This window comes from Mastacembelus armatus, chromosome 5 (assembly GCF_900324485.2).
Source record: "Mastacembelus armatus chromosome 5, fMasArm1.2, whole genome shotgun sequence".
NCBI classification, from domain to species: domain Eukaryota; kingdom Metazoa; phylum Chordata; class Actinopteri; order Synbranchiformes; family Mastacembelidae; genus Mastacembelus; species Mastacembelus armatus.
In genome coordinates this window covers 5419283-5447260 of record NC_046637.1, presented here as the reverse complement: position 1 = coordinate 5447260, position 27978 = coordinate 5419283, and the positions used below count along the sequence as shown (strand labels likewise).

Here is a 27978-nt window from a genome sequence, read left to right as displayed (position 1 = left end):
ATTGTAGGGCTCAGCAACACACTGCCCATATTCAGTGAGTATGGTTTGTTCACATGTGATTGAAGTCCTGACAAACTTTTGTTGGATGAATTACATCATCCAACTGGACCATTTTCTAGTAGTAGAGAACAAACAACAGACATGACACCCCCACCCCCAAATGTGTTTTATGTTTTGACATTGTCTGTCACAGTCACTGATTTCATGCTTGGAATAAATCAAAAAATGCTATCACACTATAATGGGAGTTAAAGCCCCGACACAAAATAACGTGTACCTCCTAAGAGTTTACTTTTTCGATTTTCACCATGCAGACAAGAACACTCTGTGCATCTTAAAACTCCATTTATTATCTTATTTTGATTCACAGACATTTTAACAGGCAGATAAAAAAATAAGTGTAAAAACAGACTAAAACAAGTGTCACAAAAAACTTCCAGAATAATAGCTACTGGTACAGACCTATGCATGGCTTCTGTTCAAACTGAGAATGGCATTCAGTCCTTCAAACTATATACATATGCACTCACATATACTGTACAAATGGGGTCAGGATGTATCCTGCAGTTTATCAATTAATTCTACTGGCAGAAGCAGCCCCCTTGTGAATGTCCCCTAAGCATTTGTCTTCACACTATCACAGGGCCTCCACAATTTCCAGATGCCTCATGGTCCATATTCCCTTCATTACACCCCAAGACTGTTGAGGTTGCTCTCACATTCTGTGAAAACCAGGTTCATGTCCTCCCTTTGAACGTGTTCATGCAGGTGTAAGTCCCAGAAAACTTGTGGATTTCTTCAAGTGCAACTTGTGGCATGAAGCTAAGAAGTGCATAAACACCAGTGATTGAATTATACATAATGGTGATGAAAATGAGACCAAAATAAAACAAGCAAAATTAAATGAGAACTTCTTACCTTTTCAGAATGACAAGAAAATGCATAGTCCAGGGCAGGTAGAGGAAGGCCTTATCAGCCCTGACTGCATCCACTGTCCTCAGGGCAACCACCTCAGGTTTGAGGGGTGGAAAGAGGTGGGGAAACCTACAGGTGAAAGGTCAGCAGTTTTGAGATAAAGTGATAGTCATACTGTAAAAGTTAACAATGCATTTTCAAGGCATATCTGCCACATATAAGAAGCCCTTTGATGACATTTTGATTCTTAATTTGAAACTGCTTTGCTTCAGCTAGCTATAGATGCTTTTTCTGGCAGCATGCAGGCATAAAAATGTTAACGGCTAGGGTAAGACGCCAAACTGTACGTTAAATGTTTCTGATATTTCCAGAAGATAGCAAACATCAGCGGGAACGTATGGTTCTACTCTTACACCTGTACAAGAACAATCTGTGTCAAAGATGATAACCACCTTAGACAGCTCAGTGTCAGTAAGGCCAATACAACCACCAGGGGCAAAACAGTCACAATAATGAATAAATCAAATGAATTACTGAAAGAACATGTGATGATGTATATTCTTTCTTTGGTCAATGCTGTGATGACCATTGTGTGTTGATAAGTTGACCAAGAACATTCTTCAACATCAAAACCATGGGGGAGTATGTGAAAAAGAGCTAGTGGGTTGCATAAAGTCATAAACTCTGGAGGCTTCCAGCACAGTGTCAGTCTTTTATTATGATCTAATAGGGAGTAGCTCATTACAGTGGAAAGGTCAGCAGGATACATTATTTTATGGTAATCTGAATGCCTGTGGAAAATTCTGTACCATCCATCAGAGCAATCCATTTTAGAGTAGTGAAGATATTTCACACAAAAGTCAAAAGTCAGAGAATCCCTGAAGTCAGTAGAGTTACAAACTAAGACAATCCATCTAACAGCTGTTGAGTTATTTCAGTCTGAACCAAAGTGGTGGACTGACTGAGCTGAAGACCCTTAAACAGCACTGCTAAAAACAGAAATCAATTAAAAATTGTTTCTTTATATTATCTATATAAATAACATTATAAGATGTATATCTATATAAGTAACATTTAGTAACACTAATAATCTGAGAAAGGTACTAGTTTGTTTTCCCACTTCTAGATGCATTCTCACCTGACTCGCATGCCCTGGAACATCTCTGTATTGGTGTGGAAGGGAAGCACTGTGGTACAGCCAACACCAGGACAGTCCAGCAGGCCCAGTGTCAAGCTCTCCATGAAGGCCAGCGACGAGGCTTTAGAAGTGCAGTAGTCTATGGCCCCAGGAATTGGAGACTGGGATAGGATGGAGTTTATGCACACTACATGGCCATGCTGCAGCTCCAGCATTCGAGGCAGGAAGGCTTTTATAGTCTGAGATGAGATACGAAAAATGGGAGCATAAAGGAGAGAATAAAGACAAGGTGGAAATAAGAATGGAAATAGTGAAATATATGCAGCAGTCTAAAAAGAAAAAGGACCACAGATTAAATTTCCAGTTCCATTTAGCTGATAATTGCAATGCTGTCTGCATATGACATAGTCTTTTGATCTCAATTCCAAATAAAAATTCCTTGAGTTTCAAAAGCCCTCTGAAGTTTCAGGGAGTCAGAGTCAATTTGGAAATACCCCACTTAATCTGCCATAATAGCAGTCATGATTGACATGTCTCGGGGTGCCTACTGTATACACTGTCATGCTATAATCAAAATATGAAAATGATAAGGATAATCTGCGAGAGGGAATTCCCCTCCATCTACATGAGAACTGCCTCTGCTCTAATTTCTTACCCAGAACTGTCCCATGGTGTTGATATGTTGGGATTTCAGAAGGCTGTCGTCATCACTGTCTATCAGACTTTTTCCATGGACTACAGCTGCGTTGTTCACTAATATTGTAACATCTCCCACCTGAGATTAAAAAGCACAGTAAGAAAAAAACATCTTATGTGGTGTTTTTTTCTGCTTTCATGAGAGTACACAGTTGTGCTGCAGCAGACTGATCAGAAATATACTGCCTGCTCTTATTCAGATATTTGAGATGAAGTGTAATCTACACACCAGATGGGAGACAGAGCAGCTCAGAGCCAATACACATAGAGACATCACAGGGAATATTTGATAGGGTGTTTCATTGTGTGCAAATAATATTTCTTCTCGTGTTAGTAGAAATATCTTTAGAAATATTGAGCTGACATACCTTTTCTCTAACCACCTTGGCTTGCCTGTAAACTTCCTCCCGATTGGCCACATCACACAGGAAGTAATGGCACTCTGTTCCTGCGAGAGAGATCTCTTCAGCTGTTTCTTTGAGGCATTTTTCTGTTCGGCCCCACAAGATCACCTAGCAAAAAATAACATTTTCAGAAAGTTAGAAACAAATAGAGAATGATTTGCATTGAAACTGTGACGAGATCAGAAGCACATCAACTGATCTGTTGCTTAGAAACGGAACAAAAAAGGTTGTCAGTCAGTCAACAAAACATTAAATATGTTTTTGCGCAATTTTTCTGGCAAAGAGACCTGGAGAAAGCACAGCAATGCTCTTTTCATTCAGCGAACAGAGAGGCCATTTTCACTCCAACAAATAGTTTTCGAGCAAGATTAAAGGCTTGGGGGTTGCTGTGTGAATGAATTGTCTCTTCATCCTCACAGAGACTAAATGAAGGCCAGTCATTTGAGCAGGGAACATGGGGTTGGATGGAGGTGGGGGACTAGTGATTGGGCAATTAGATCTGTCAGTCTCTGGGGTCAGGGAAAGGTAATGAAATCAGGGGGTGAGTCCTCCTCGTCTCTCAAACACAAATTCTCTGAGAGATTACACGGCCTGTTGGGCAGATGAGCCCTGTCATTTCTGGTCAGGGAGTATGAAAACGCGTGTGCGAAGTGCTGAGGACACCAGTGTGGGATTTGGCTGGTCGCCTGTGACCAAGGTTAATATTTGAGCAAAAAGTCCTCTGGAAAGTGATCTTTGGTATCTGAGAGAGACAAAAGATCTGCATGTGTGTATGTGCACACATGCACGCATGCATGCACACACACAAACACACAAAAGAGTGTGTCTGTCAGGATGGATTCACATTGATTCATTCTTGACATGTAAAATCAGATGAAAGTATGCTGTATAAACACGTTATTGTACATCTTCTGCCTTTTCTATTGAAGGACAGCTAACTGACTCTGTAGTGTAATAAGTTTAAGACTACAATAGCTAACACTCAGATCAATGTAGGGATTTAGTGTGTTGCCACTTGCAAGGAATCCACTGCCACAGATGATAACAGTCTTTAGCATAAACTTAACCTGTTATCTGGAATGAGACAGTGCCACTTTTAAAATGAACTCAGCATTTGTCTAGAGCCAAATGTAACATACTGGCAAATAGAGTATGTTAATTTGCATAGTCATAATCCTAAAAAGTCACCATGTTACTGTGTTGCTATCCTTTTTAATGGGTCAATAACTGTCCAATAGGAATCTTGGCAGAAACAAATCAAACACAGAAATACTGACTGCAAAGCTCGAGGGATATTAAAGATTACAGGCTGAAATGTGCTCTTTATTTCTTTATCAGATCCAGAGCAATAACTGTTTGGCTCCTTCAGTGAAAGGCCCTTGTTTGAGTTACTTGTGATTGGGTTTTTTGTTTGCTTCATTTGCAAGCCCATTTGAGTAATCAGTGAAGGCAGACAGGTCTTGATAAATAACTGAAAGCTTTTAATAGGATTTGAGCCTTACAAACAAAGCTGACAGTTCTCATTAAAAGTCAGCAATCAAACCGTGCTCTTCTGTTAAAATGTTATTTAATTCATTAAGTTTATCAGTTGTCACAACACACAGGATCCTGAGAACAAACAAGAACTGGCCAAATTGCTATCTAGATAAAAACAGTAAGGAACCACTTTTAATTGACACTGCACAAGCCCCCACTGCTATCAGAGATAATCCACTGATTGTCCTAACTAGGCATATCTAACAAGACTTAACATCAACAAGTTGTAAGCAAAGTTTTCAAATTAACAAATTAATGTTGCAAAACTTGAAATGAGACCTCGGGAGACAGGGCAGATGCCATGCAACACTGGCTGAGCTGTACCTCTCCATGTCCCAAGTAGCTCTAGCTGAATTACAGTGATACTCTATCTCTCAGGTTTGAATGTATGGGTGGGTAGGAACCCTCCTTTTCACACCCATTGTACGGGCCAACAGAGAGGCGGCACACAGCGGGGGCAGCAGGAGTTCAGGAGGCAGTCGCCTGCCGCTGTCTAATTACTGCGGAGACAGCAAGGTCAGCTGCAGGGCAATACCCAGCTGGGAGCGGTGTGCTTCCCGCCTCCAGCACAACACACACACGCACACTCACACAAATCTGTACTCTCGCTTTGGTTCATCTTCATTGCACCGACCTCTTTATGTAATGTTAACAACCACATAAAAATCAGTGTTTTCTGCAAACGCTTTCTTCTGGGGTTGTTGTTATGGGACTAGAAAATACTTGGAAAATGTGCTGTTTAGAGTTGTCAAGTATTCTGAAAACCCTCCTGCAGTACTCTGAACTTGGATGCTGTTTTAGAAAATACTTTGGACTGGTTTATTGTTTCAGAGCTTCGTTCTGCAACAGTTCCCTCCTATTAGCACACAGGAAGCCCCAGCTCTCCATCTCGCTAGATTCTTTCATCAGTGCAGTGGTTCGTCTTCCTCACACCGTGAAAACACTAAAGCAAAGGGAAAAGGAAATTCCAACTGCCAATCACAAAGGGGCTCAAACTGGGGTGAGTGCAAGTTCATAGAGGTTAACCCTATTCATAATTACCGTCCTATTTCCTTTTAGCATCTCTTTAGGCAGGGAGTAATTGTCATACACATTACCACAGGTGTTGTTTTCAAAGCCTTCACACCTTGATAATACCCAACAATGGGGTGCTGAAAAGCATGGTGACATCCTTTGTTGTGCAGCTGCAGAGTAAAGCTTTTAAAACCCACTGGTTTCTTCTTGCTCCTTCCCCGAGGAGATGGCATTGAAAGACAGAGGGAGGCAGTTAGTGTTTCATTGAGCTTTTAGCAATGTTTTCAAGCAGCTAAAATTGCGCCTTAAGAGAGCATCCAAGACGTGGAGCCTGTGTCACACATGTACAGATAATTACAACCTGCAGCTTTCAGCTGCTGCATGCTCTCTACCAGTGAAATTACCAGCACTTTCTTCCATGTGCAATGATGACTCCCATCTGAGGTGATCAGAAATGGAGTTGCTCTGTATTAACACATTACTGCTAAAAGGACACCAGCGACTCATTAGGCACTCAGCTGTGTAATGTTCACCCACTGGATTTGTAGACAAACTGTAGGTAGGAATGATGGTGGGAACAGAGGTTAGCCTGACCTACAGTGATGAAGTCACTGGAGCATTTCAGGCCCAGGTGACGGCTCCTAGTTAGAGGGTGAGGGATGTTGAGGGTGTGGGGGAGAAGGGAGGGTGCATGGTTCAGATGGGTGGAGTGAGCAGTTTCCTGAGCAGGGAGGGCTGGATGTTTTACTTATTATTGTATTTCCACTGAAAATATTGATTTGCAATTTCAGGATTTGCAAACATGACATGAATCCATTAGTGCAGCTCAGTACTGTAGCCAGCTGACTTTCAGGTCCCCTAAGCTCCCCTTAAATGTATAGAGCTCAATTTTCAACCATTGATTCTATACCACAGAGCCGTCAAAAACACAGGTAATGAAATGTAAAATTCCCCTTGACATCCAGCCAGGAGAAATACTTACGCATTATAACTTCTCCTTCAAGGTAAAAATGACTTTTCATCATAACTCTGACCTTTATGTTATACTAATCCAAGATAATGCCACATGTTCCTCCCTAAACCTTTTTGTTGAGTTCCTTTTGTTTTGCATAAACTCCATAAAAGGCATGTCCTCATTCCACGCTTGAAAAAAAAAAATCTAATCTGGTTTGGTTTAAAAGTATTATGGAGTCTTTTGTTGTGCTGTGATATATTGGCAAATTTCACAACACAGAGCAAAGACTGCTCAAAAACTTTAATAGGGTAATAGCAGGGCTGTTATTATCTGAATGACTTTGATGCAGCTTTAGTTTGGCTTTGTGCAAATATCCACCCCCGACTCCAAAATACACACACATCCATACAAACAGGCACATTGTCTTTGCCAAAGCTGAAATCTTCTTACAGCTTCTAGATGTGTCAGTCAGATCAGAATGAGCACAGACCTTTGCAGAATGCATGTCAGCCCAGTGCTGCACCTAATCACATCAGTCCGCCCTGAGGGCAGCTCAGATCTGCCCTCTGGTTGACCCATGCTGTTGTCCAATATGTGAACCAAAATTGAGGGCAGTGTCACCAGTCTCACTGGGCCAACTAGTCCGCTCAGAGGTCATGATCTCTGCTTTCATAGAACAATAGAACAACAGTACACTTGGGGCAAGGGGGACAGGACTGACCAAACTACCTGAGGCAGGAGAAGAGAGGAGTGGGTGGATTCAGGCTGCCCAACTCCTACTGCTTTGACACAAAGTAAAGCTACAAAGCCAAATATTAGCGAGTGCATTTCTTCACATAGATTGGAGCTAATAAAGTGGGTGCAACAAGTTGTCTGACTTTACCTTTCTGGCTCCCTGCTCAGCAAATTCTTTGGCCAGGTGACGTCCGATGCCTCGTCCCCCACCGGTGATCAGTACCACCTCCTGGGTAAGGTCTTTCCTTCTGCTTGGCAACAGCGAAAACAAACTTGCTTTAACTATATAATAAAAGATTTGAACCGGGAAAAGAAACACACGACACGCGCTCTTCAGCTCCATCCCGCAAAGTGTTCCCACGCAGCCGACAAGTACAATGTTTACGCTGCAAGTTTACGCGCACCACTGGTATCCCCTCAACAGTTCAGAAACAGCGACTAACGTGCTCCCGTGAGTTTACCCGCATGTAAACAAAGTCATCTGCAACCACAGAAAGTGTTGCAGGAACAATCCACAGGCGAAACAAATACGTGAAACGCAGACCTGTGTGATTTCAAGGAGCTCTGACATATCAGTCGACATGCATCAGGGTTTCAAAATGTGTAAGTGATCGGTCATTACGCCTGTCAAACCGCTGATAAAGACGCAGTGCGTGAGTCACAAGTCCAGGCGACGCTCGGTGGTGTGTGCGCTACTGAAGCTGCTGGGCTTTGCTGTTGTGTTCCTGTCCTGTTCTGCCTTATATATTAACGCCTCTGCCCTGGCTCCGGTGCATCCACTAGTGAAAGGACCTGGATGAACCTAAAGGGGAGGTCTGTAAGGGCATTAATCCTGATTGACATGTTAAGTGGGCATGAATATTTTGCTCCAGTGCCCGTTTGCCCTGAGTGGTTGCGTACTTGCCTCTTCCCAACCCCCTTTATGTGTCTTCAGCAGTGGTTCTCAATCTGTGGTCCAGGGCCTCCTAGTGGTCTCCCCACTGCGTCCCAGGTGGGTGCCCAACCTCTTCGGGACAGTTTAACTGCATAATTTCATTGACTCGAATTTAACCCTGTTACATAACAAAGAGAACAACGATGTTGCAATCACAGGTTTCACTGACAGTTATAAATCCCTGCAGAACCAACAACAAAAATATTCTTGCATAAGAGTATCAGAGTTGAAGAGGGGTATTTGAGGGCTTTGCAAAAATGACTGAAAGCCCTGGTGGACTCATCCTCACTTCAGCACCCTCAGTTAATTAAGTCAAACAAATAAGAAAGCAAACAATCAAATAATCAGCTAAACAAACACACAAGAGAGAAATCGCACAGGTGTTACCATAACACTTACACCCCCAAAATAACTAAACTGAGTATCATAGATACTGCTGCTCTTCAAAATGCCTTCCAAAATAAACAAAAACTGAAAAGCGGCTTTAAAGTGATACCTACCTTTACATGATGAGTACATCTTCTGAAGTGCCTTTGCACATACTGGTCTCTGTTTTCCCCAGTCTCCATATTCTTATGCTGAAAAAACTGCAAACAAGTTTATAGCATCGTAATGCACATAAAAATCACGTCTAAGTGCTTTATGTAGCAAACACTCATATAGTAAATGACATTATACTGTCTTCAGCTTTACAAGAATGCTCGTGTTTCCATCATGCTGAGTAGACCTGTTATTGCTGGTTCGATAATAAACTAAATTCTATGGGCATTTCTAGTAATCTCTAGTAGTAATCTCATGAGTAAAGCCACGTTAGTTGTTTGAACCTAATTTGTTGTGTTAACTGTACTTTCTGAAGCAGGCTGTAGCTTTCAGTGTGTGACAGTGCAATTTGGGAAATAGGTCACCCTAGTCTCAGAAGCTTGGAAGAGTGACAAACAGAAAACCACATGAATGCCTCCTAAACAAATCCTATGAATTCATGGGCCTCAAACAAGATTCCAGACTGTGATTTTTGGCCCTGGCACTGTGATTTTTACTGGGTATCGCTGAATGCAGGGCTTTTTCAGCAACTGGGATGGGTTTAAAGAGCAGACTCACAATGGTTGCTTTGTGCTGGGCTCAGCTTCTTAGGGAAGGCAGAGAGGCTCTCAGGGGCTGCTAAAACCTCCAAAAAAACACAACTCCAGATGCTGTCTTCATTTTGGAAATTTCTGAGATTTACAAAATGTAAATCCAAAGTCAAGTCGCATTGGAAGCTTATAGCAATGCATTCCCTTGATGAAATTAAGTTATATAAATTAAGTGTATTTGCTAAAACATGACAAATATCTAAACATATACAATAGATTGCAGTGAGTGGCAAATGGGTTCAGGTTGCATGCAGAATGCAAAAATGTAAATAGGACATATTTCAGAAGGAACTGTTTATTCATACTCATGCTATCACTGCCATCTACAGATCAGCAGTAAAAGTTCAGATCACAGTGGTCACAGTCAGCCTTCACTGGAGCATCTCTGAACATTTTCCTTCCTTAGAAACCAGACAGTGAAAATGCCACTCTGAGGTAAGAGCAGCTGCAAGCAGCAAAGCTTTCCTGGCTACTAGTGGCATGAAAGAGAGCACCAAAAAAGCATAACATCCCTCAGATATCTGTAAACATACTGATAAGGACTGGAAGGCAAATTCATAGGTACTAAATGTATGAAATGTATGATTAATTAAAACTGCTTTATTAACATAAAACTGATTTTGCGCAGTATGCCACAGTGGAACAGCTTGGTTTCTTTGGGAAACATGTAATTAGTTTGACTACACAGCCATAAAATATGCTGAAGAATATAATTATTTTCTCTGGGCAACAGGCAGCCAAACATGCCATAAAGTGAAACCAAGGTCAAAATGCATTGCATGCAAATGTGGGAGGGTTAAAAAGAGGCTGAAAGCAGATAAAGCATTTACTCTTAATGACTTACCTTCAGCAGAACAGACTGGCAACACCATGGACATTGGCTCTGCAGTTTTAATAATTGGCTTTGCTGCTCTTGTTGCAGCCTTACTCCTACTGGTAATTGGACTTGTGTACTCTGAGCTGATGAATTCAGACATTCCTTGTGGGGTTACAAATAGTGGGAAACTGCACATGGTTCATGGCTTATTTGTTGGTATAGCAGTTGTGGTGAGTATACAGAAAATCTGAAATTCCTTTTGCTTATTGTTTATGTACACGTAAAATGCATGTTACTGTACTGGAGCTGTTAAAATGATCTTTTTTATGAAATCAACATATTCCTTAGAGTAAAAAATGCCTCTGCTTGTGGAAGATAAAAATAAATTCACCCCTAGCATTTAGGGCCTTGTCAAACATAGCTGTCCTTTCTTTGTCCTCCAGCATCTGATAATACTCAGATCAGAAAAAGTTTTGATAAGAAATCAGGTCTAACAAAGGTGCATGAAAGGCAAGGTCATTTTTCCTCCTTCTTTGATGTTGTCACAGTAAATATGGTTTCTCAGAGAGTAACTTTCAGTTTGACTTTACCAATCAAAAACACATTTTTTTTGTTTTTACACTGTCTCCCACTTGTGATAAGTCCATGGTTCCTCTCGTGGCAGGGCCGAATTTTGCATCGTCTGGGCATTTGTCATCAGGTTAGTTTTATCCGATGGTTTGTAGCCTGTTTTCTGACTGGCTCAAATCCAATTCCTCCTGGCCTGCATGTGAAGGACCTGAAGATGGCTGAGGTGCCAGTGCGAGTCTATGAACCCACCACTGTTTGGAATGGCTTGAGAAGAGGTCTTGTTTATTTCCATGGAGGAGGATGGGTTTTGGGAAGTATAGGTAATGTACAGCTATTTTCAATCCATCCATTTTCTATACCCCCTTATTCCCTAACCAGGGTCACAGTGATCTGCTGGAGCCTATCCCAGCTCTCTTTGGGTGAAAGGCAGGGGTCCACCCTGGACAGGTCACCAGTCCATCACAGGGCCACATAGAGACAAACAACCTCACACACTCACACTCACTCCTATGGGCAATTTAGAGTCACCAATCAACCTGACATACATGTTTTTGGACTGTGGGAGGAAACCAGAGTACCTGGAGAAAACCCACACAAGCACAGGGAGAACATGCAAACTCCACACAGAAAGGCCAGGTTGCAAACCCACGACCTTCAAGTTGCCTACAGTTATTTTACTTAATATAATAAAAATACTCACAAGTTAAAGTCTGACATTCTAAACTCCAATAATTATTCATTCACAGGTTTTACTACAGAACATGTATCTGCTGGCTAATTATAACTGAACTGACCTGTTCTCTTGCTGCATTTCTAAACTTAGAAAAAGATATTAAATAGCTCTTAAATGAATTATGACTCAATAGCTAAGCTATGCTAAAGTCTGACTACTGTATTTTTAAAAAATACTTATACTTCTGAATTTTAAGTATCTATCTGCAAAGTAACCAGTAACAAAATCCAATAATGAGTGAAAAAGATATAGTGCATATAGATCTTTAGGCTATTCAATATGAACCTAATAGGACCTACATGCACTACTGTCCACTTCTAAAAGTAAGTAAATGATTGTTGTTAATGTCTTTGTTAACTGTGATGTCCTGCTAATCCTGCACAGATTCTGTTGATGAAGTCTGTCGACACATCGCCAAAGAGTCTGACACCACTGTTGTTTCTGTTGGGTACTTCAATTTTCCCCACAATGCACATAAATATCCAAAATCTGTTTTGTCTAGCAAAATAGCCAGAATTCAACGTGTTGCCACGTCTTCCCTCTCACCCTGTTTAGGTACCGATTAGCCCCTGAGCACAGGTACCCTGCCCAGCTAGATGACTGTGAAACAGTGATGTGTCACTTCTTGTCTGTGGCTGAGGCAGAGTTCAGCGTGGACTCTCACAGAGTGGCAGTCGGAGGGGACAGCACTGGGGCTAACCTGGCAGTAGCACTGTGCCAAAGGCTGGCGAGGAAAGAGGACGGACATCTGCCATCCCCCTGTGCTCAGGTCCTCATCTACCCAGCCTTGCAGATGGCAGATTTCAACCTACCCTCATACCAGCAAAATCATGCTGTGCCCATATTGTTTCGTGGCCGGATGGCGTTCTACTTCCTTCAGTACCTCAGTGGAGACACGTCCTTGTGCCAAGATGTGCTGGAAGGCAACCATGTCCCCACTGAGCTCTGGCCACGCTACAAGGAGTGGCTCTCCCCTTCCAACTTACCACCTGAGTGCCTATTACGGGGTTTCTCTGAGCACCCAACCCCAGAATATGATGGGGAGGTGTATCACATGATCAAAGCTGGTTTGGAACCCGAGGTCTCACCTTTACTGGTAGAGGATGCTGTCATTTGGAAAACCCCACCCACTTTCCTCCTCACCTGTGAGTATGATGTCCTGAGGGATGATGGGATTCTTTACAGGAAACGGCTGCTGGACTTGAAAAAAGAGGTCACCTGGAAGCATGTGAAGGATGGTTTTCATGGCATGATTAACTTTTTTAACCAGGGCTGGCTGTCCTTTCCCTGTGCACTATACGTTGTGGATAGTGTTGTCGATTACTTGAAAACTCTGTGATGATCACAAACAGGACTGTGAATATACATCATTCTGCTTTTCATCTTGTTTTACATTTTAATAAACAAAATTGCCTCCAGTGACAGTGTTCTTCATTAAAAGTATACTGTTCACAAAAGACAAAACCCAACAAAAATCAATAAACAAAAACCTAGTTTATTGGAAAAATGAAAAATAGCCTGAGGACAATAAGTCTGTAAACAACTTCTGGCATCATTTTAATAACAAAGAGCAGAAGTCCTCAAGGTCCACTTCCCTGCTTGTTTTCCCATTGTCTGATGATTACCTGGATCAGGTGTTTTCAGTCAATCAGAAGCTGGAAGATACTGATTCACTTTGACTTCCACCAATCTACCCTCATCTTAAATGGTATCTTGCAGCTTCTGATCCTGGTAATCAGTAGTGGGTAGAGCAAGGATATGGAAAACAAGCAGGGCAGTGGGCCTTAAGGACCAGAATTGCACACCCCTGATGCAGAGCATACTGCTGAAAGGTAAATATCAAGACCTAGCCTTAAGGAATTTATTTCTTTTCAACACAGACGTAAGACTTCTCCCATTTCCGTCCAGGATCTGCTTGCCTGGCCTTTCGGTGTTTGTTGTATCCATGGCAACAGAGCTCTTCTATTTCCACTCTACTGCCTAAGCCATTATGGAGCCCGGTGAATTCACCTACATGCTATCTATTGGACTGGCTAACCATGTTCTAACAGGTCTTCAAAGATCCCTGGTTAGGTGTATTTGACCAAACAGGTTCGATGCAGAACAAATGGGCTCAGACTGGATGGAAAATAGAGCAGAATTATGCTGTTAGGCAAATGGGAAAGGAAAGGCTTCAGGTAGGCACTTTATTTGCTTATTGCCTACTTTACTTTTATCCACTGTACAACGTGAGATTTGCTTAAACTAAATAGCAGTGTGCATGGCAGGCTATATTATGGCCCCAGTAATAAACTACAGTAGAACATCCCATTTTAAGAATACAACCTCAATTAACTGAGAACACAGACTGTCTATGCCTTTTTATGCTGCAGATTCAAAATATAATGGCACATCAGTGGCAGTGTGTCAAGAGTTTTGTGGTACCGCAGTCAGTAGTCAAATCTATAGCAAAGTGATTTGGCAGCCTCAGTTCATCTACATCAGCACAGCCTCCTGGTGGGAGAGGCTAGAGCTGGAGTCTAATTGCATTGACGTGAGGTTTGGTGATGGCCTGCTGCTTCAGGATCTGAGAGGAGAAATGACTTAAGAAATGCTGTACAACAATGTGAATCGATAGTGAAGTGTGAGCCTTGCTGATTCTTGTGCTGGGCTCCTTGCTCAAGTCTCTGCATCCCCCTCTTTGCTCTTCTTTGGGATGTCTGACACAGTTCACTCGGGAGCCAAAGACAGCCAACAGCACCAATCGTGTAGACTACTGGCCCCTATGGGACTTCAAGCCATGCGTCTCTGAGAGAAGATCTGCCCTGCTGAACGCTGAGGTCAGCCTTTAACTGCTCATTCATGGCATTAACACCAATTGAATGCCTGTCACAACCCAGCAAGTCAGGACTTTCTTCCCTAGATTGTGGCCACTTCTGCATAATATTGACGGCCAGATAAAGGCCTGTAATAAAAGTCTCTATGAAAGCAAATTTCTGGTCAGACTCAGCAGTCATGAAAAATGTGTAAAATCATCAGTCCTAGTTGGCACTTAGAGGCTAGTTAGAGCAATTTCCTCTCTGTGAGCCTCTTGAAGATTATTGTAAAAGAATAGGTCATGCCCTCTATAGCTTAATCCAGTGAAAGCCAGTGTATATGAGCTATGTTGAAACTGTTGTATATAGTCTTCGAGGGGCTTCCATTCAGCTGCTATTTACCCACTATGGCCCACCATCATCTCATTACTTGGTCACGCAGTATGAAGAGAGCTACAGGCGTATGCAAACCAGCGCTTTGCCCACTCTGCAGCCCTGGCATTCAGACAGCTTGACATGGCAGCCTGAGAGATCTGACTGGCCAATTTCTGGTGAGAGTGCCCTGCCAGTGCTGCCTGAAGGTAAAAATTATACAGGGGAAATTATATATTAAAATGGACAAACAATAGTACTACAAGTGTAGAGCAAACATACTTCAGTGCATTAAATCTTGCATGGAGAAAACACATCAGCAGTTGAGCAGCACTTGAGCAGTGCTCATGCACAATTAAATTTGGGTGGCCCCTAATGACTTGGCCATTGTTCCAAACCGTCCCCAACAGTGTAATTAATGGTCGCATGGCAGTTCACTTTCTGTGTTCCATTACAGCCCTTCCTGCTGCAGTCCTCAAAGCGCCGTTTGATAAAGCTGCAGTCACCCCCCACCCCCCCACTGACTGTGCACAGGTCAGCATACCAGAGGCAACCACTTAGTGCCTTGTGCCAGAGATGCTTTGCCAGGTCTTCATGCATGCTCTCCAGCCACCTCCATGCAGCCAATCATGACAAGGAGATTTTAGTTTCAGTTCAGTTTCAACATCACAAAAGACTTAAAGACAACTGTGGATCTTGAATTGCTTCACATGACTCTATTGACCTGACATGAATTTAGAAGCTCTGTTCAACATGATGATGCTTTGAGTTCCCCTTTTTTTTATCAGTTGGCTGCACAAAAACATTTAGCAGAGCAGACCACTGGGAAATCAAAACGAATTTAAAAAACTAAACACGATTCTCATTACATTACTGTGACAGCTACTGTAGATTTACTGTGCTGTGTAGTGATTTGTAGGAGAGTTTATACTGTATATATAAATATATATGTGTATCTGTGTGCAACACTAAGGCAAACAAAGGTATGTGAATATGTTAACCTTTCTAAAGGATAGTTACCCATCAGACATTATCTTTTTCTGAGTAAATAATATCCAAAACTAAGAATGGACTGTGAGTATTAAACTATATAATATAGAAAAAGAGAAATAAGTAAAAAAAATGAGCACAAATGCCAGAACTGGCCTGGGTATTGAGGCAAACTGGAAGCAATGAGTCATCCAAGGTACTGTCTGAAGGGACATGTCTAACTCCCATTCCATTAGGTGTTTAATTACAGGGAATCAAAGTGTTTAATTAGGAAGAATCAAAGATGCTTATGTTTGATGGTCAACCATCTGCGCCTGCCTCCCTTTTCCCGCCTGCCTGCTGCTTTCCAGTGCAGCTGAAGCCCTCTGTATCACCCACTGTTAGTTAGTTAATCACTCTACTGTGTTGCTGATGCCTGCATGTCACATGGCAGCTCTGTGTTGTGGGAAGTCTTGAGCTTCACGTCTCACCCAAAACACTGTTGTGTTTGCCTTCTGAACCACATGATGGCGCTATAGTAGCATGTCACTCTGAAACCTGTCAGCGTGTCTCTGAAGTACTCAGCTTTATGTGGTGTACATAATTGTAAATGAGCAAACAATGAGGGATTTAATATTGGTATCATTTTTATGCATATCTCTATTGTTAATGTTAATTCTCAACACTTCCAAAATAAATCACAAGTGCTTATATTGTTCCCCTTGTTATTCTATTACTGATTGTCAGTCACATATTACAGGAATGTACATTTGGATTACTACGGTCATTCACTAAGCAAATAATACATTTCTATTTTTTATGCTTATAAAACAACAGCTAACAAAACAAAGCGAATTAGTTGTTATAATGAACAAAGAATCTGCTCAGTCAAGTTTAAAACAAATACACTTCTTTCTGGCCACCAGAGCAGAGAGACTAAAGTGATAAAAAAAAATAGCTGCAAATCCGAATGTTGGAAGAATTTCAAAAGTATTGACAAATGCTTTCAGAAGCAATTCTATTCACATTGTATGACATACCCATTTACATCTTGTCAAATTTAAAGATCAACTGCAGATAATTGCACTGTATCCAGGCCAATGTGTAATTTATATTTGTACCCTACACAGTGGAGCACAGTGATAGATCATCACTCTATTGCTCAATCTCTGTAATGTGTTAGAGTTAAATGAACTTATTTACTTTGAGAATTATTTATGAATTATCTTTACAGCTAAAGAGGTTAAGCATCTGGGATGATATAAAGCTAACTTAATGGCAGGAGGGAATGGCAAAGCAAGGAAAGAAACTGTTTACATGACAGGACATTCTGCATAAATCTAAGGAAACACTAGTCTGACTACCATTCAGAGTCTAATGCTTTACATCTACTGGCAGGGGCCGAGACACAAGAAGTACACTTTTTTTTGCACCACCCAATCCAAAGGAAATACAGTTTAAGAAAAGCTTTGTCAAAAGGTGCTCTTAATACCTCAAAGACATGACAAGATACTGGGTACAATTTTGTAAAAATATTTAGGGCTGGGGTAATGTGAGCATAAACCTCATCACAGCAAAACCTCAGTCAACATTAAAATTCATGTAAAGCATACTTCTGTAGAATTTCACCACCACCACCACTTAATCTTGTTAGTGGAAAACTAGAATTCTCCTTACACACTGGTCTGTCGAGGCTTCGTATCAGGGAGTGAAAAGACAAAGGGGGAAAGTATGCCCTTTGCTTCTGAGAGGACACTCAAGTCCTCATCCACAAAAGCAGGAGAGACCTCATCAGCCCCAAACCTCATGGTGAACTGGCGGCTAACACAATAGATTGTGTTATCCATTGCAACACACTGGAAGGCAGGGCAGTGCAGGAGTCGTTTTGAGCTGCACTCATACCACAGTCGAGCCACCGTATGGTATCGGTACACACTAACCCCCAGTAAAGGGTTAATATCAAACCGATAGAGAAATCTCCCCACTGCTACCATATCTGCAGTTCTGTCTTTGCTACCAACTATCAGACTTGGCCTCCAGGTGTTGGTTTTGGGGCTGTAGCGCAGTAGCATATATCGAAGGCTTCCTCCAGAAACATAAAGCTCTCCATTGCACACTGTGACATGATGTGCTACAGCAAATGTATCATTAGGCAGCGGAGCCACAAAAGTCCATCTGTCCAATCGTGGGTCATAGCGTTCTACTGAGGAGTGGCACTCCCCTCCGATGGCGTAGATGTAACCTTCCACTGCTGCCAGTTTGCAGCGGGGCCTGGCCTCATTCATAGGACTGATCTCCTTCCAAATGGATGTCATTGGATTGTAGCAAAACACTCGCTTCGAGGGTGTCATTTCTCTGTTTGTACCTTCACAGCCCACTGCTACAAATAAGTAGTTATCCATGGTGCACATCGCACAGGCTTTAGAAATGACCTCCTGTGGGATCTGGCAGAGTGTGTGCCAGGAGTCTTGGTAGTCATCATAATAATACAATGCACTAGATGGCCTCCTCTGCTCTGTTTCTGCTGTCTGTGCTGCAGCATTCTTTGTCCAGTCTTGGGGATCCATATCTGCCACCATGACGAACCTTCTTCCCCTCATTCTCTGCTTCTGGATTTGCTCCCGCTCACCAGCCATTAGCCGCCCATAAATGTTGGGGTCTCTGAGCACCTGGAGGTAGTTGTCTGACATGACACCCAGGGCTGCTTGCTCAACAGACATCTGGCCTTGTTTTTTAGCCAGGTACAGTGTCTCCAAGCAGTTACCTAGATCAAGTTTACTTTTCAAGCTTTCCAAGTTGTTGCCATCTGTAGTTTTTGTTGGAAGACGTAAAAAAGGAGACCCAGCAACAGTCTCTAGATCAGCTTCTTCATCAGCGGTTGGGGCCAGAGAGTGAGTAACTGGAGCTGAGGTTCTTGAAGTTACAAGGGGAACAGAAAGTTCATCCGTCTCTGCTGCAGACAGATAGCTCTCCTTGCGTAGGAGTATAGGCCTTGCAGGGTTCCACAGCTTGATGCTTCCTGCAGAGGAGGGATCCTCAACAGTGCTTTGTGGTAAAACCAGATCACGCATGATGATGGGGCTGAGGGAGGAGGGAGATTCTGTGGGACTGCTGCCATAGCTTCCAAGCTCCACTGGCTCTGACTCAGAGTTCCTCTCATCCTGACCTTGCACAGTGTTGAAGTCAGTAATAGTGTGAGAGGAAGAGTGAGAGGAAGACTCAACATAATAATCATATATCTTTCCACGCACAATCTGGTCTCCTGTTCCTTCTAGCACCACGTTAGCATCCTCCACTTTGATCTCTGCTTTGGAGAGGAAGCTGGAGTAGGCCCCCTGGTGCTCCAAGTCCTGCCTTAACTCCCTGCCCACACCCACAGTGCCCTCGAGCCTCTGCAAAAAGCAAGGGGAGCGGCGCCCTGTTGTACTGGCCATCCCACTCTCTGTTGGATCAGGAAGGTTCAAAGCAGATCCAAATGAAATATTACTGGTGGCAACCACTGCCTGCTTCTGATGAGTGAGTATCTCTCCTTTCATGATGATATCTTGGTCACTACATAACAAACTAAATGCATCCTCACTCTTTTCAGCTTGACATGGATCCGTTTCTGTCAGTGTTTCCTTGGTGCTGTCTGATGTCAGGTCATCAGTAGCTGAGTCTCGCTCACCTACATCATCTGTGTCATCTTGTGGTGAGCTCTGACATTGTAGTGTCGCCTTGCAGTTTTCGGAGGATGCATTTTGTGGCTTTTCATTGTCTTTGATATAGAGCTGAATTTTCTTCGCCTCCCTGGAGCTGTAGAACTTGTAGGCCCAGGAAACCAGCAGCACTGCAGCCACAGAGATACTCAGTTTCAGCAGCAGCTGCATGTCAAACTGGACTCCCAAAAGATCTGCAATGGGCATAGCTGTAGCAGTGATGGTGGCGACGACTGGATGACTGATCCTTTTGAGTGTTATTGTCGGTGCCTCTCAGCTGATGGTAGCATGCTGTCTGGCTTTCGTTGTAAAAGAGCTGACACGATCTGATGACTGCACCTCCTTGTGCAAAGGATCAAATGTAAAATGATACCTGTAGAGAGGTATTTTGCATTCCTGGCTCTGTAGAGGTGGAGCACCAGTCATGCACCACCTGTGGCAAGTCAGATGCAAATTCAATAGCCATACAGAGTATATGTAAATGACCCATAGATCAATATTTGGTTATGCAATTTGCTGACTCACCTAAGCTCTTCCCATGACTATCCAGATCTGATCAAGAGCTCTAGAGGAATAACTTCTTGAACACACACACATCCTAACTTTATTTGTGCTATGACATTGTTGTTGCATCTTTCATTTGCTGTTTACATGAAAAGGAGTGGTTCAGGTCATATTTTATTATGTCAACTTCTGGAAATATCCGCAAAATATGACAGATCACGCGTTTTAACCTGCTCAAAGTCACTGCCAGAGATGAAGGGGGAAAACATTGTTTGAATAAAGGGTGGGGAGTGATGATAGCTGACATTTATGAAAAACTTAATAACCAGGATACATTTGTTTGCGCAGTGATGCCACAGATCAAAGATCTTTTTCCGTGCCAGTGCAGTTGCTTAAATTACGCTCTTTAAGAGAGAGAAGTTGAAGATTTCTCTCACATAATTAAATGGCAGTCACCTGTAAACAACTGTAAATAATACAAAACTTTCATAAGTATACTAGATGAAAACAGAGTCTACATAGAAATCGTAGAAATCGTAGAGTGTAATTCATCTTCATGCACCATACTGAATAGAAACATCTCTGTCTCATGGGAGTCATGGCATTCACTTGCTGCTGTCAGGCTGTCATTTGTGTTGCTGATAGTGCACTCAAGGGAGGCTGTGGTCAACAACGGGACAGTGTTTATTTTTACAGCACTCTGTGGAGAATTTTAAATGTCATAATGAGAGGCATACAAAGGGTGTGTCAGGTTTCCTAGTTGACATGGGTGCTGTTTGGCCATCTGATAGCTGAGCCTGCACACAACATAAAGGAAACCGGATTCTGCAAGCATGGTTGACTGCTGAATAATTCACTTCTTATCCTCACCATTGCTCCCAGCTTAGGTGGACTATTCAGGGCACTGTAAGGGAAAAAACATGAGTGCCAGAAAATTAGATCGTAAACAATGCCTGCATTGTTGTATGGAGGCACTTTCACCTCTTCTTGCTTGTGCAATCCATGATAGGTGTGCAACATGCGACTGAACAAGAACAGAAGGCACAACACAAGATATTTTTTAAAAACATGTCTCCAACTCTTTTCTGCAATAACTGTGGTGATTACTGAAGCAAGCAACCATGGCTGAGGAAGCATGTAGTCCAGTGAAAACAACCTTCATCCATAAGAATCATCCAACTTTTTACAAAAAAACCCCAGCATTAATTCATAATGAGTATTAATAAAGGTTGAACACGTACGCCTGCCCTTGTTTTCACATTGAAGTCCATAAAATTAAGAACAAATACTATTAAAGAAACTGTTCTTTCTTGGTAACAGCAAATGTAATAAGCCAGTTATAAAGGGTTGTGTTTATACCCTGTTGGCTTTTTGGTCCAGGACTTAGCTTTGAACATTAGTTATATAGTGTATACATATGTGTGCACACACATGCAATTGTTATGATGCACTTCTAGTGGCATGATGATTAAGTTATATAAGGACAATTTATATGTTGAATGCATTCCGAAAAACAGCTGTTTCTCCTTCTCCGGCACAGGTAAGTGCACAGAAGCACCTCGAAAATCAGAATGATAGCCTAGTTATAATGCTATACAGAGGGTGGACAAGGATTTGTGCTCTTTGCTTCCCTCATTGGAAAAAAAATTAATTCATAGCGAATTTGACTGTCTGTTAATAATATTTGTACTATGCAGGTCTCATCTCTGGAATGCAAGAATATAGATTGTTCTTCAGCAATGTGAGCCGATATCCCAAATGGATAGGTCTATCCTTTCTATTCGCTTAAGCTTTAAAAATCTTTCCTCTTACCTCCCACCTGGTTTAAACCATAATCCCTTAATACATGTTGTGTCCTTAGAATAGCTTAAATTGCAATTCTTGTAAAGTCCAAAAATGCAGGATTACTCTGCTTTAAGCTACCCTTGACTGTGTGGGAGAGAGCAAACTGCTAAGGGTTAACAGCAATGTCAGAATCTGCTTCAAAAGCCATGTTGGGGTCAATATAATCAGAAATATCTGAAACAAAGTAAGATTTGAAACTTGCCTGTAGTCGAACAGGAACACAAACAAATCCATCTCTTGGCACTGGCAAATTTGATATAGGGGGATTATCATCAAATTAGACCGTAAACAATTCCTCCAAGAATCTAGACATGCAGGAGTGTGCAATATTAGAGAGTGTATATATTATGTGTACCTAACATTAAAGACTGCTTGAAGGTACACATCTAAAAAAAAAAAAAAAGAAAAAAGTTGAACACAGTGTTTTAAGCAAATTCAAGGCGTGTGAGTTTTATAATCTCTCCATTTTAATACAGGTGAAATGAAACAAGTCCAACAACCCTGTTTACACACGCTGCCTCGGGTGAGCACCTCACTGGAATGGCGGCAAAAATGATCCTACAAGTACGGCAGATGTCTGGATAAGAGTCACGTATTGTACACAATGTAGGTCACTTAAGATAGTATGTCACAAGTAAATAACTGGACTACAGGCCAGTGACAATGAGTTGCAGTGCTGTCAATTCCAACACACTAAAAGTAGAAAGAATTCTCAAATGTAACATGCACCACAACCCCAAAAGAGCAGACATTAGATCATTTTTTACTCTCTCTTTTGAGACCTGCCATATAAATACAAAAAGCCCAAATGAGAAACAAAAAGGCTGTTAATGTTTCTGTCCTTTCAGCCAAGAATTATCTCTGATGATAGAAGTACAAACAAAGGTGGAGAAATGTCAACTCTAACTGTCTCAGCAACCATCCCTCACCATAACCCATATAACTTCTTTAATTATTTCCAATATTTACACTGATGTACACAAAATACACTCAAAAAGGAGATTTTTTTTCTACTTTCGCAATGCATTTAAATTCTCTTGTACATTTCAAGCCATCAGAAAAAAGGAATAATTGGGTGTTAATAAAAAAGAATGTTCTCTTGGAGCATCTGTTCCCCCGTGTGTTGCTAATCAGGTGCCTCCCACGACATGTAACTGACAGGTGTGGTTGATATGGTGGTGCAGCCTAAGCCAGTTTTGCTTGTCACATTTCAGTCAACACCAATCACATTTTGACTCATCAAAATGAAATCCAAATGCTTTTTTTCTTTTCCATTTTAAATCAACTGATTTTATTGATCAACAGGCAGACGTGGGACAAGAAACAAAAAAAAAAATAGGTATAACTGGGCAGGACTATATAAGGGGTGGTTATCATCATGTTCTTGTTCTTTTATGATCATTATCTCGGTTATTATTTTCTTACAAAAACAGTGGAGCGCCATCCTGTATTGGCGCTGTTTCCTGATCGACTGACGCATGGAGGGTCTGTTAATGACTGGACAAGGCTTGCAGGATTGTGGAAAATGTGTTGTGTGTGTTTCTGTGCGCATGTGTGGACATAGTGTAAGAAGGGCAAGTAAGTGTGCGTGTGTATATGTGAGTGCCTTGGATGAGGTTTCACGTAAGTTCCACTGTCACTGTGAGGACAAGTGCCATCCACGTCAGTCTGAGCACATCTGTGCGGGGGGCTCCATCTACAAACACCAAAGAGACAATCAATCAGTCAGATGCACTTCATCCGTCTTCTGTTCATCATATTAGCAACAACATATTCCTTTGATGTCTATGTGTGTGAATGTACTTATTTGCCCTGTATGGTGAGTGCTTTTTGTACCAGTTACTTAAAGTCACATTTGTTTGGTAGACTAAAGGTGTGGTGACCTGATGGCAGTCACGCACTGAGAGGCTAATGATAGCAATGCAGCCGTACTTTGTATACAGTGGGCTGTGGGTGTGGCTTTATTGACAATCAACAGTTTGTCCAGATTGTTCCAACACTGTAGCTCCACCAACCATCACAGACACAGAGTGAGCCTGGCCACACTGATCTAGACTCATTAGTTTCAAAATGTGATCTATATGCGGTTAGGCCTGTCGGATTATGCAGTTCAGTAAAATACTGTCTACATGTAAGTTGCATTAATATAGGTGGGATCATAAATATAGGATCATATGTTTTTGAGGATTTATTTTTATTTAACTATCAAGATTTCATGACTGTATATCTCCACAGAACTACATAATCATTTTATACAGAACATATTCCACTCTGTTTATGCGAGTCATACATTTCACAATAACAACTGGATCTTCTCAATAAATACTTCATCTCATTTTGTAATGGGCTCATCCAACTATAAGATCATCATCTGAGGTCCCCTTCCAGTCTACAATCATAGATGCAAGTCATTTGGCCATCTGTTTGCCTTCAGCTTTTGGCTCAGACCTCAGTGCATTTGCCAACCAGATAGTTTTCAGAGAGCTGGGACTGATTTCTGTGGCAACATGCTCTTTTTAATAAAGAATGACACCACTCTGATGTGTTGGACCTATAATGGAAGCTGGAAATATCAGGAAATATAACACTCTCTTTTTGCAAATAGGTATGCTCAAGTCAAGTTAGCTGCCTTTACAGATCTACTTGATATTTTTGACTGTGGCTATGGCACATCTGTTTGCACTCCTATAAGCCTGGCTTCTGTCTCTGATCTGACCTCTGTTCTAAGAAAGGATTTAAATCAGAATTTAGCTCAGTGGAAAATGACAGCTGTAGAATGTCTGCCAAAAAAGAGAAAAGTAAAGAAAAAGAAAATGCAGATTATTTGATTACTGCCCATGGCTCTTACAGTGTTGTAATTTTTGACTTAATGAATGCAAAGTCCATCCATTGAGACTTTGTTAGCTGTAATGAATTTCACTTTATGATTGCACCGCCGTGCCAGCCGAGATGATGCATTTCCAAAATAGGATGGCAGTTCAGAATTTCCAATGGCCTAGGATATCAGGTACAGTACTATGTGGCAGAAAACATGTCACATTTCTGTTCTTACCTTCATTCTTCTCCTAAATTCAATTCACTGCCACACATTGTGGCTTGAAACATTCTCTGGGAGACTGGAACTCGGACAAAGATAAATGAATATCACCCCTCACAAAAGCACAGTTTTCTTGTCTGCTACAGCCCTGACTGACTAGGGTGGCCCTTCCTACTCACAACAGGCGAGAAGTTGGATATGCAGCCATTAAATGTTTGGCCACGTGTGTGGTGACCTCTCAGGACCATGCTGTATACCAATTTGACTTGCATGCAAGGCATGTCTGTGCATCTCTGTTGACCTGATTCTGTCCTTGCTGTGACACACCTGCTCCTACGCTTACCATAGCATTTGCATATTTAGATTTGCATTCCTAAGATATGACTAGCAGAGACGGGAAAGAGCCAAAGGAGGAGACAGAGAAATTGAGTGTAGGAGAGGACGAGAGACAAATAATTCGATGTTTTTTAAGCAGGAGAGAGGAAATGCAACAAAGAAATGAAACCTATATCAGACTACAAAAATGTACAAATCTCATGTGACTAGGGCAGTTCAGCTTAAAGACAGCTCGGCTTGCCATCTGCTTGGGAAGCTGTTCACACTGTATGCTGGAACAAACATGGGCATCACATACACACACACTAGGGATTATACACTATGCAATTATACCATTCAAATACATTTTCCAGTTCATCAACAACAGTTCACAGCTATTACAGTACAGGTGGTTTATTGATTTTTGCTTCATGGTACATAAGTTACAATTTACATTTAGTGCACATTAGTGATACATTTTACATAACATTGAGGATTTTTTCACTAATACTTCATGCTTATGTGGATTGATCTAGCTATTATTTGAGGGAATAAAGCTAGGAGTCGTATATAAACCTCTCAGTGTGAGTTGTTGCAGAGTCTCCTTTTATGGTTCATTCGGTTCTGCCTACTCCTACATCTAATCTCTGAATGCTATTTCTATAGGGTCACATGCTGACTTCAGTCTTAGTGAGTCCTGGACCAATTTGACAAGGTTCCAAATTCTGACTGTTCAGCCAGAAGTGAGTCTTCTTCACATTACAGCGTAATCTGCACTGATTATAAAGCCTAAGTGCCTGAAAATTTGCACCAAAATTAGAGATTGTGAACCGGGCTGAAGAGAAGAAGCAAAAAATATAAACACAATGGAAGAGGAGAAACAGAATAACCAAGGGAGAAGGAAATAAGGCCGTGAAAAAAGGGAAGGAGCAACCAGAAATGGATAAAACAGGAAGAGATGTTGGCAATGGAAGACAGAAAGTGAGTATGAAAAGTCAGAGAGGAGGAAAGGAAAGCTAGACAGAAAGATTGAAGTAGAAAGAGAGAGGGAGTGGCAGAAAAAAGGGAGAGATGGAAAGGTTGTTGTCACAGCCCTGCGGCTTCTCCTGACAATCCCTCATCTTTACATATGATAATCTCAGAAGCCGCAAATGAGGCACCACTGCACATATGAAACACCAATAATCTCACACTCAACCGAAAGTGACAGGCTCGGTTAGTCATTGCAAGAGGCTTGTTGCTTGCCGCTGCTGAACATCAGCAAAAATTAATCCTGACTGAATCACTCTCACAGAGTCTATCTGGGGCAATGCATTCAGGACAGAATGAGAAACATCCACCTGTCAATACTTTGAATGTTGAAACCACAGTCTCCCAAAGAATTTGTTTCTGTGATCAGTGGCAGATTTTTGCACCCATTTTCTGTCTGAACAGTCTGCAGTGTCCCATTTTGTTCTCCTGTTACGCACAGCGTGTGTGGAAATATGATGATTAAATGATACAGCAGAAATCATGAGATGCATCATAATGAAAACACACATGCACAGTCAAAGCCAGTTATTTCTGTGACTGAAATACTTACTGTTCTGATTCTGTGTGTTTTTCATCATGCTTGGATTTTCTGTTGGAAACAAAGATATAAGATCAACAATGAGACAATCAAACAGTAGTTATCGCTGAGACACTGAGTGACTCAGTGAATGAAGGAGGAAATAAATAAAAGGATAAAGAGCATGAAGGGGAAGGGCAGAAAAGAGAAAAATAGTACTCTGACAGAGGTTGAGGCTTTCTAATGAAGCTGAACTCCAAAGTTGCTGAAGCACATGCTAAATGGCACATCCCCTGTGAGAAAGACTGTGCCTGTTAATGGAAGTGGGAACACAGAGCGCTGCACCAGAACAACCAGGACACTTTTAGCAGCAGTGAAACCAGGCAACTACAGCTGTGGCCAGAAAGCCTGGGAAAAGGGTATGGAGAAATAGACTCCGCCTTTAATAAGCAGCATTGATGTCTAACCTGCATAATACACACTGACAATGTATTTCCAAAGTTCTCAGAGGAATAAAGTAATTACAAACAAAGAAGCAGGAGGCCTTGCAGAGTATTAGCAACATCCATAAATTCCACTATGTGAGTAATTTTTGGATGTGAGATTTCACATATGTGCAGGTGGAAGCTATAAATACAGCACAACATGAAGCTTTCAGGTCTCGCTACAACCACAATAACATAGCAGCACCTCTGCAAAGAGAGAAATGAGCATCTGCATTTTGCACACTTGTACTACCTGCTCCTGCTAATTTGCATACGTTTCTGCATGTGTGTGCATTTTCAGTGTCTGTCTGTCACTGGCCAGCTCTACAGTGGCAACTCACTTCACAGTAATCCCAGTGGGTAATATCATAGAGGGCTAAAGATGTACATCATCAAGACATGAGCATTTGCTCATCGTGGGTGGAGTGTCTACATACCAAGCCATCATTATACTCTATTATTCTTGATGATGTATCTTGAACACTTTGGCAAGAGAACAGAACCCCCAAATAATTCTATCTTTTTGTCCCCGGCAGAGAGAGAAGTGTCTAATCTCAAGGCCATGGGGGATGGTGCCAAGGTCACTTAATCACCATTTACTTCCCCTAAGCATGAATGGAAGCAATCTACAAGGAGCAGGCAGACAGATGGGCCATACCAGGCACATAGCCGATAATACCTGAGGGTGCATCAGGGTGTTAAATAGACATTAGTGCCCTTCCTAGCAAAACGCCTCCCAAGGTAACGCCTCCCTAAAGTGGCACTTTCCCTAAAAGTGGGCGCTTATTAGACCTGCCCAGTAATTTGTACATTTGTGACATACTTTAAACCC

The 27978-nt window shown here is 41.8% G+C and overlaps 5 protein-coding genes across 5 annotated transcripts in view; 2 read left to right on the top strand and 3 right to left on the bottom strand.

Annotated features, from left to right (window-relative positions):
- Positions 1 to 328: 328 nt before the first annotated feature.
- Positions 329 to 8299, bottom strand: dhrs3b (dehydrogenase/reductase (SDR family) member 3b). The gene is made up of 6 exons (XM_026307645.2): positions 7542 to 8299; positions 3118 to 3261; positions 2709 to 2828; positions 2054 to 2292; positions 919 to 1044; positions 329 to 822 (listed from the first exon to the last, which is right to left on the bottom strand). Exons 1-6 carry the CDS (start codon positions 7734 to 7736, stop codon positions 738 to 740), a joined length of 909 nt encoding a protein of 302 aa, XP_026163430.1. The 5' UTR covers positions 7737 to 8299; the 3' UTR covers positions 329 to 737.
- A 2248-nt stretch (positions 8300 to 10547) lies between these two features.
- aadacl4 (arylacetamide deacetylase-like 4) lies at positions 10548 to 12916 on the top strand. Its single transcript, XM_026307644.1, has 3 exons — positions 10548 to 11164; positions 11962 to 12025; positions 12133 to 12916. Exons 1-3 carry the CDS (start codon positions 10828 to 10830, stop codon positions 12914 to 12916), a joined length of 1185 nt encoding a protein of 394 aa, XP_026163429.1. The 5' UTR covers positions 10548 to 10827.
- Positions 12917 to 13536: 620 nt separating this feature from the next.
- On the top strand, positions 13537 to 15305 carry cfap107 (cilia and flagella associated protein 107). Its single transcript, XM_026306285.1, is given in 5 exon segments — positions 13537 to 13754; positions 14286 to 14396; positions 14750 to 14756; positions 14759 to 14953; positions 15202 to 15305. Coding segments are annotated over 5 exon segments (498 nt in total). The 5' UTR covers positions 13537 to 13673.
- A 1137-nt stretch (positions 15306 to 16442) lies between these two features.
- On the bottom strand, positions 16443 to 19766 carry klhdc7a (kelch domain containing 7A). The gene has a single exon (XM_026307252.1). It carries the CDS (start codon positions 19616 to 19618, stop codon positions 17387 to 17389), a length of 2232 nt encoding a protein of 743 aa, XP_026163037.1. The 5' UTR covers positions 19619 to 19766; the 3' UTR covers positions 16443 to 17386.
- A 3348-nt stretch (positions 19767 to 23114) lies between these two features.
- The window catches only part of igsf21a (immunoglobin superfamily, member 21a), a 150240-nt gene continuing 145376 nt past the window's right edge, over positions 23115 to 27978 (bottom strand). Inside the window, exons 10-11 of the mRNA XM_026307456.1 lie at positions 26695 to 26733; positions 23115 to 23456 (exon numbers count right to left, since the gene is read on the bottom strand). Of these exons, the coding sequence (XP_026163241.1) occupies positions 23380 to 23456; positions 26695 to 26733 (116 nt within the window). The 3' untranslated portion in view covers positions 23115 to 23379. The remainder of the gene's footprint in view (positions 23457 to 26694; positions 26734 to 27978) is intronic.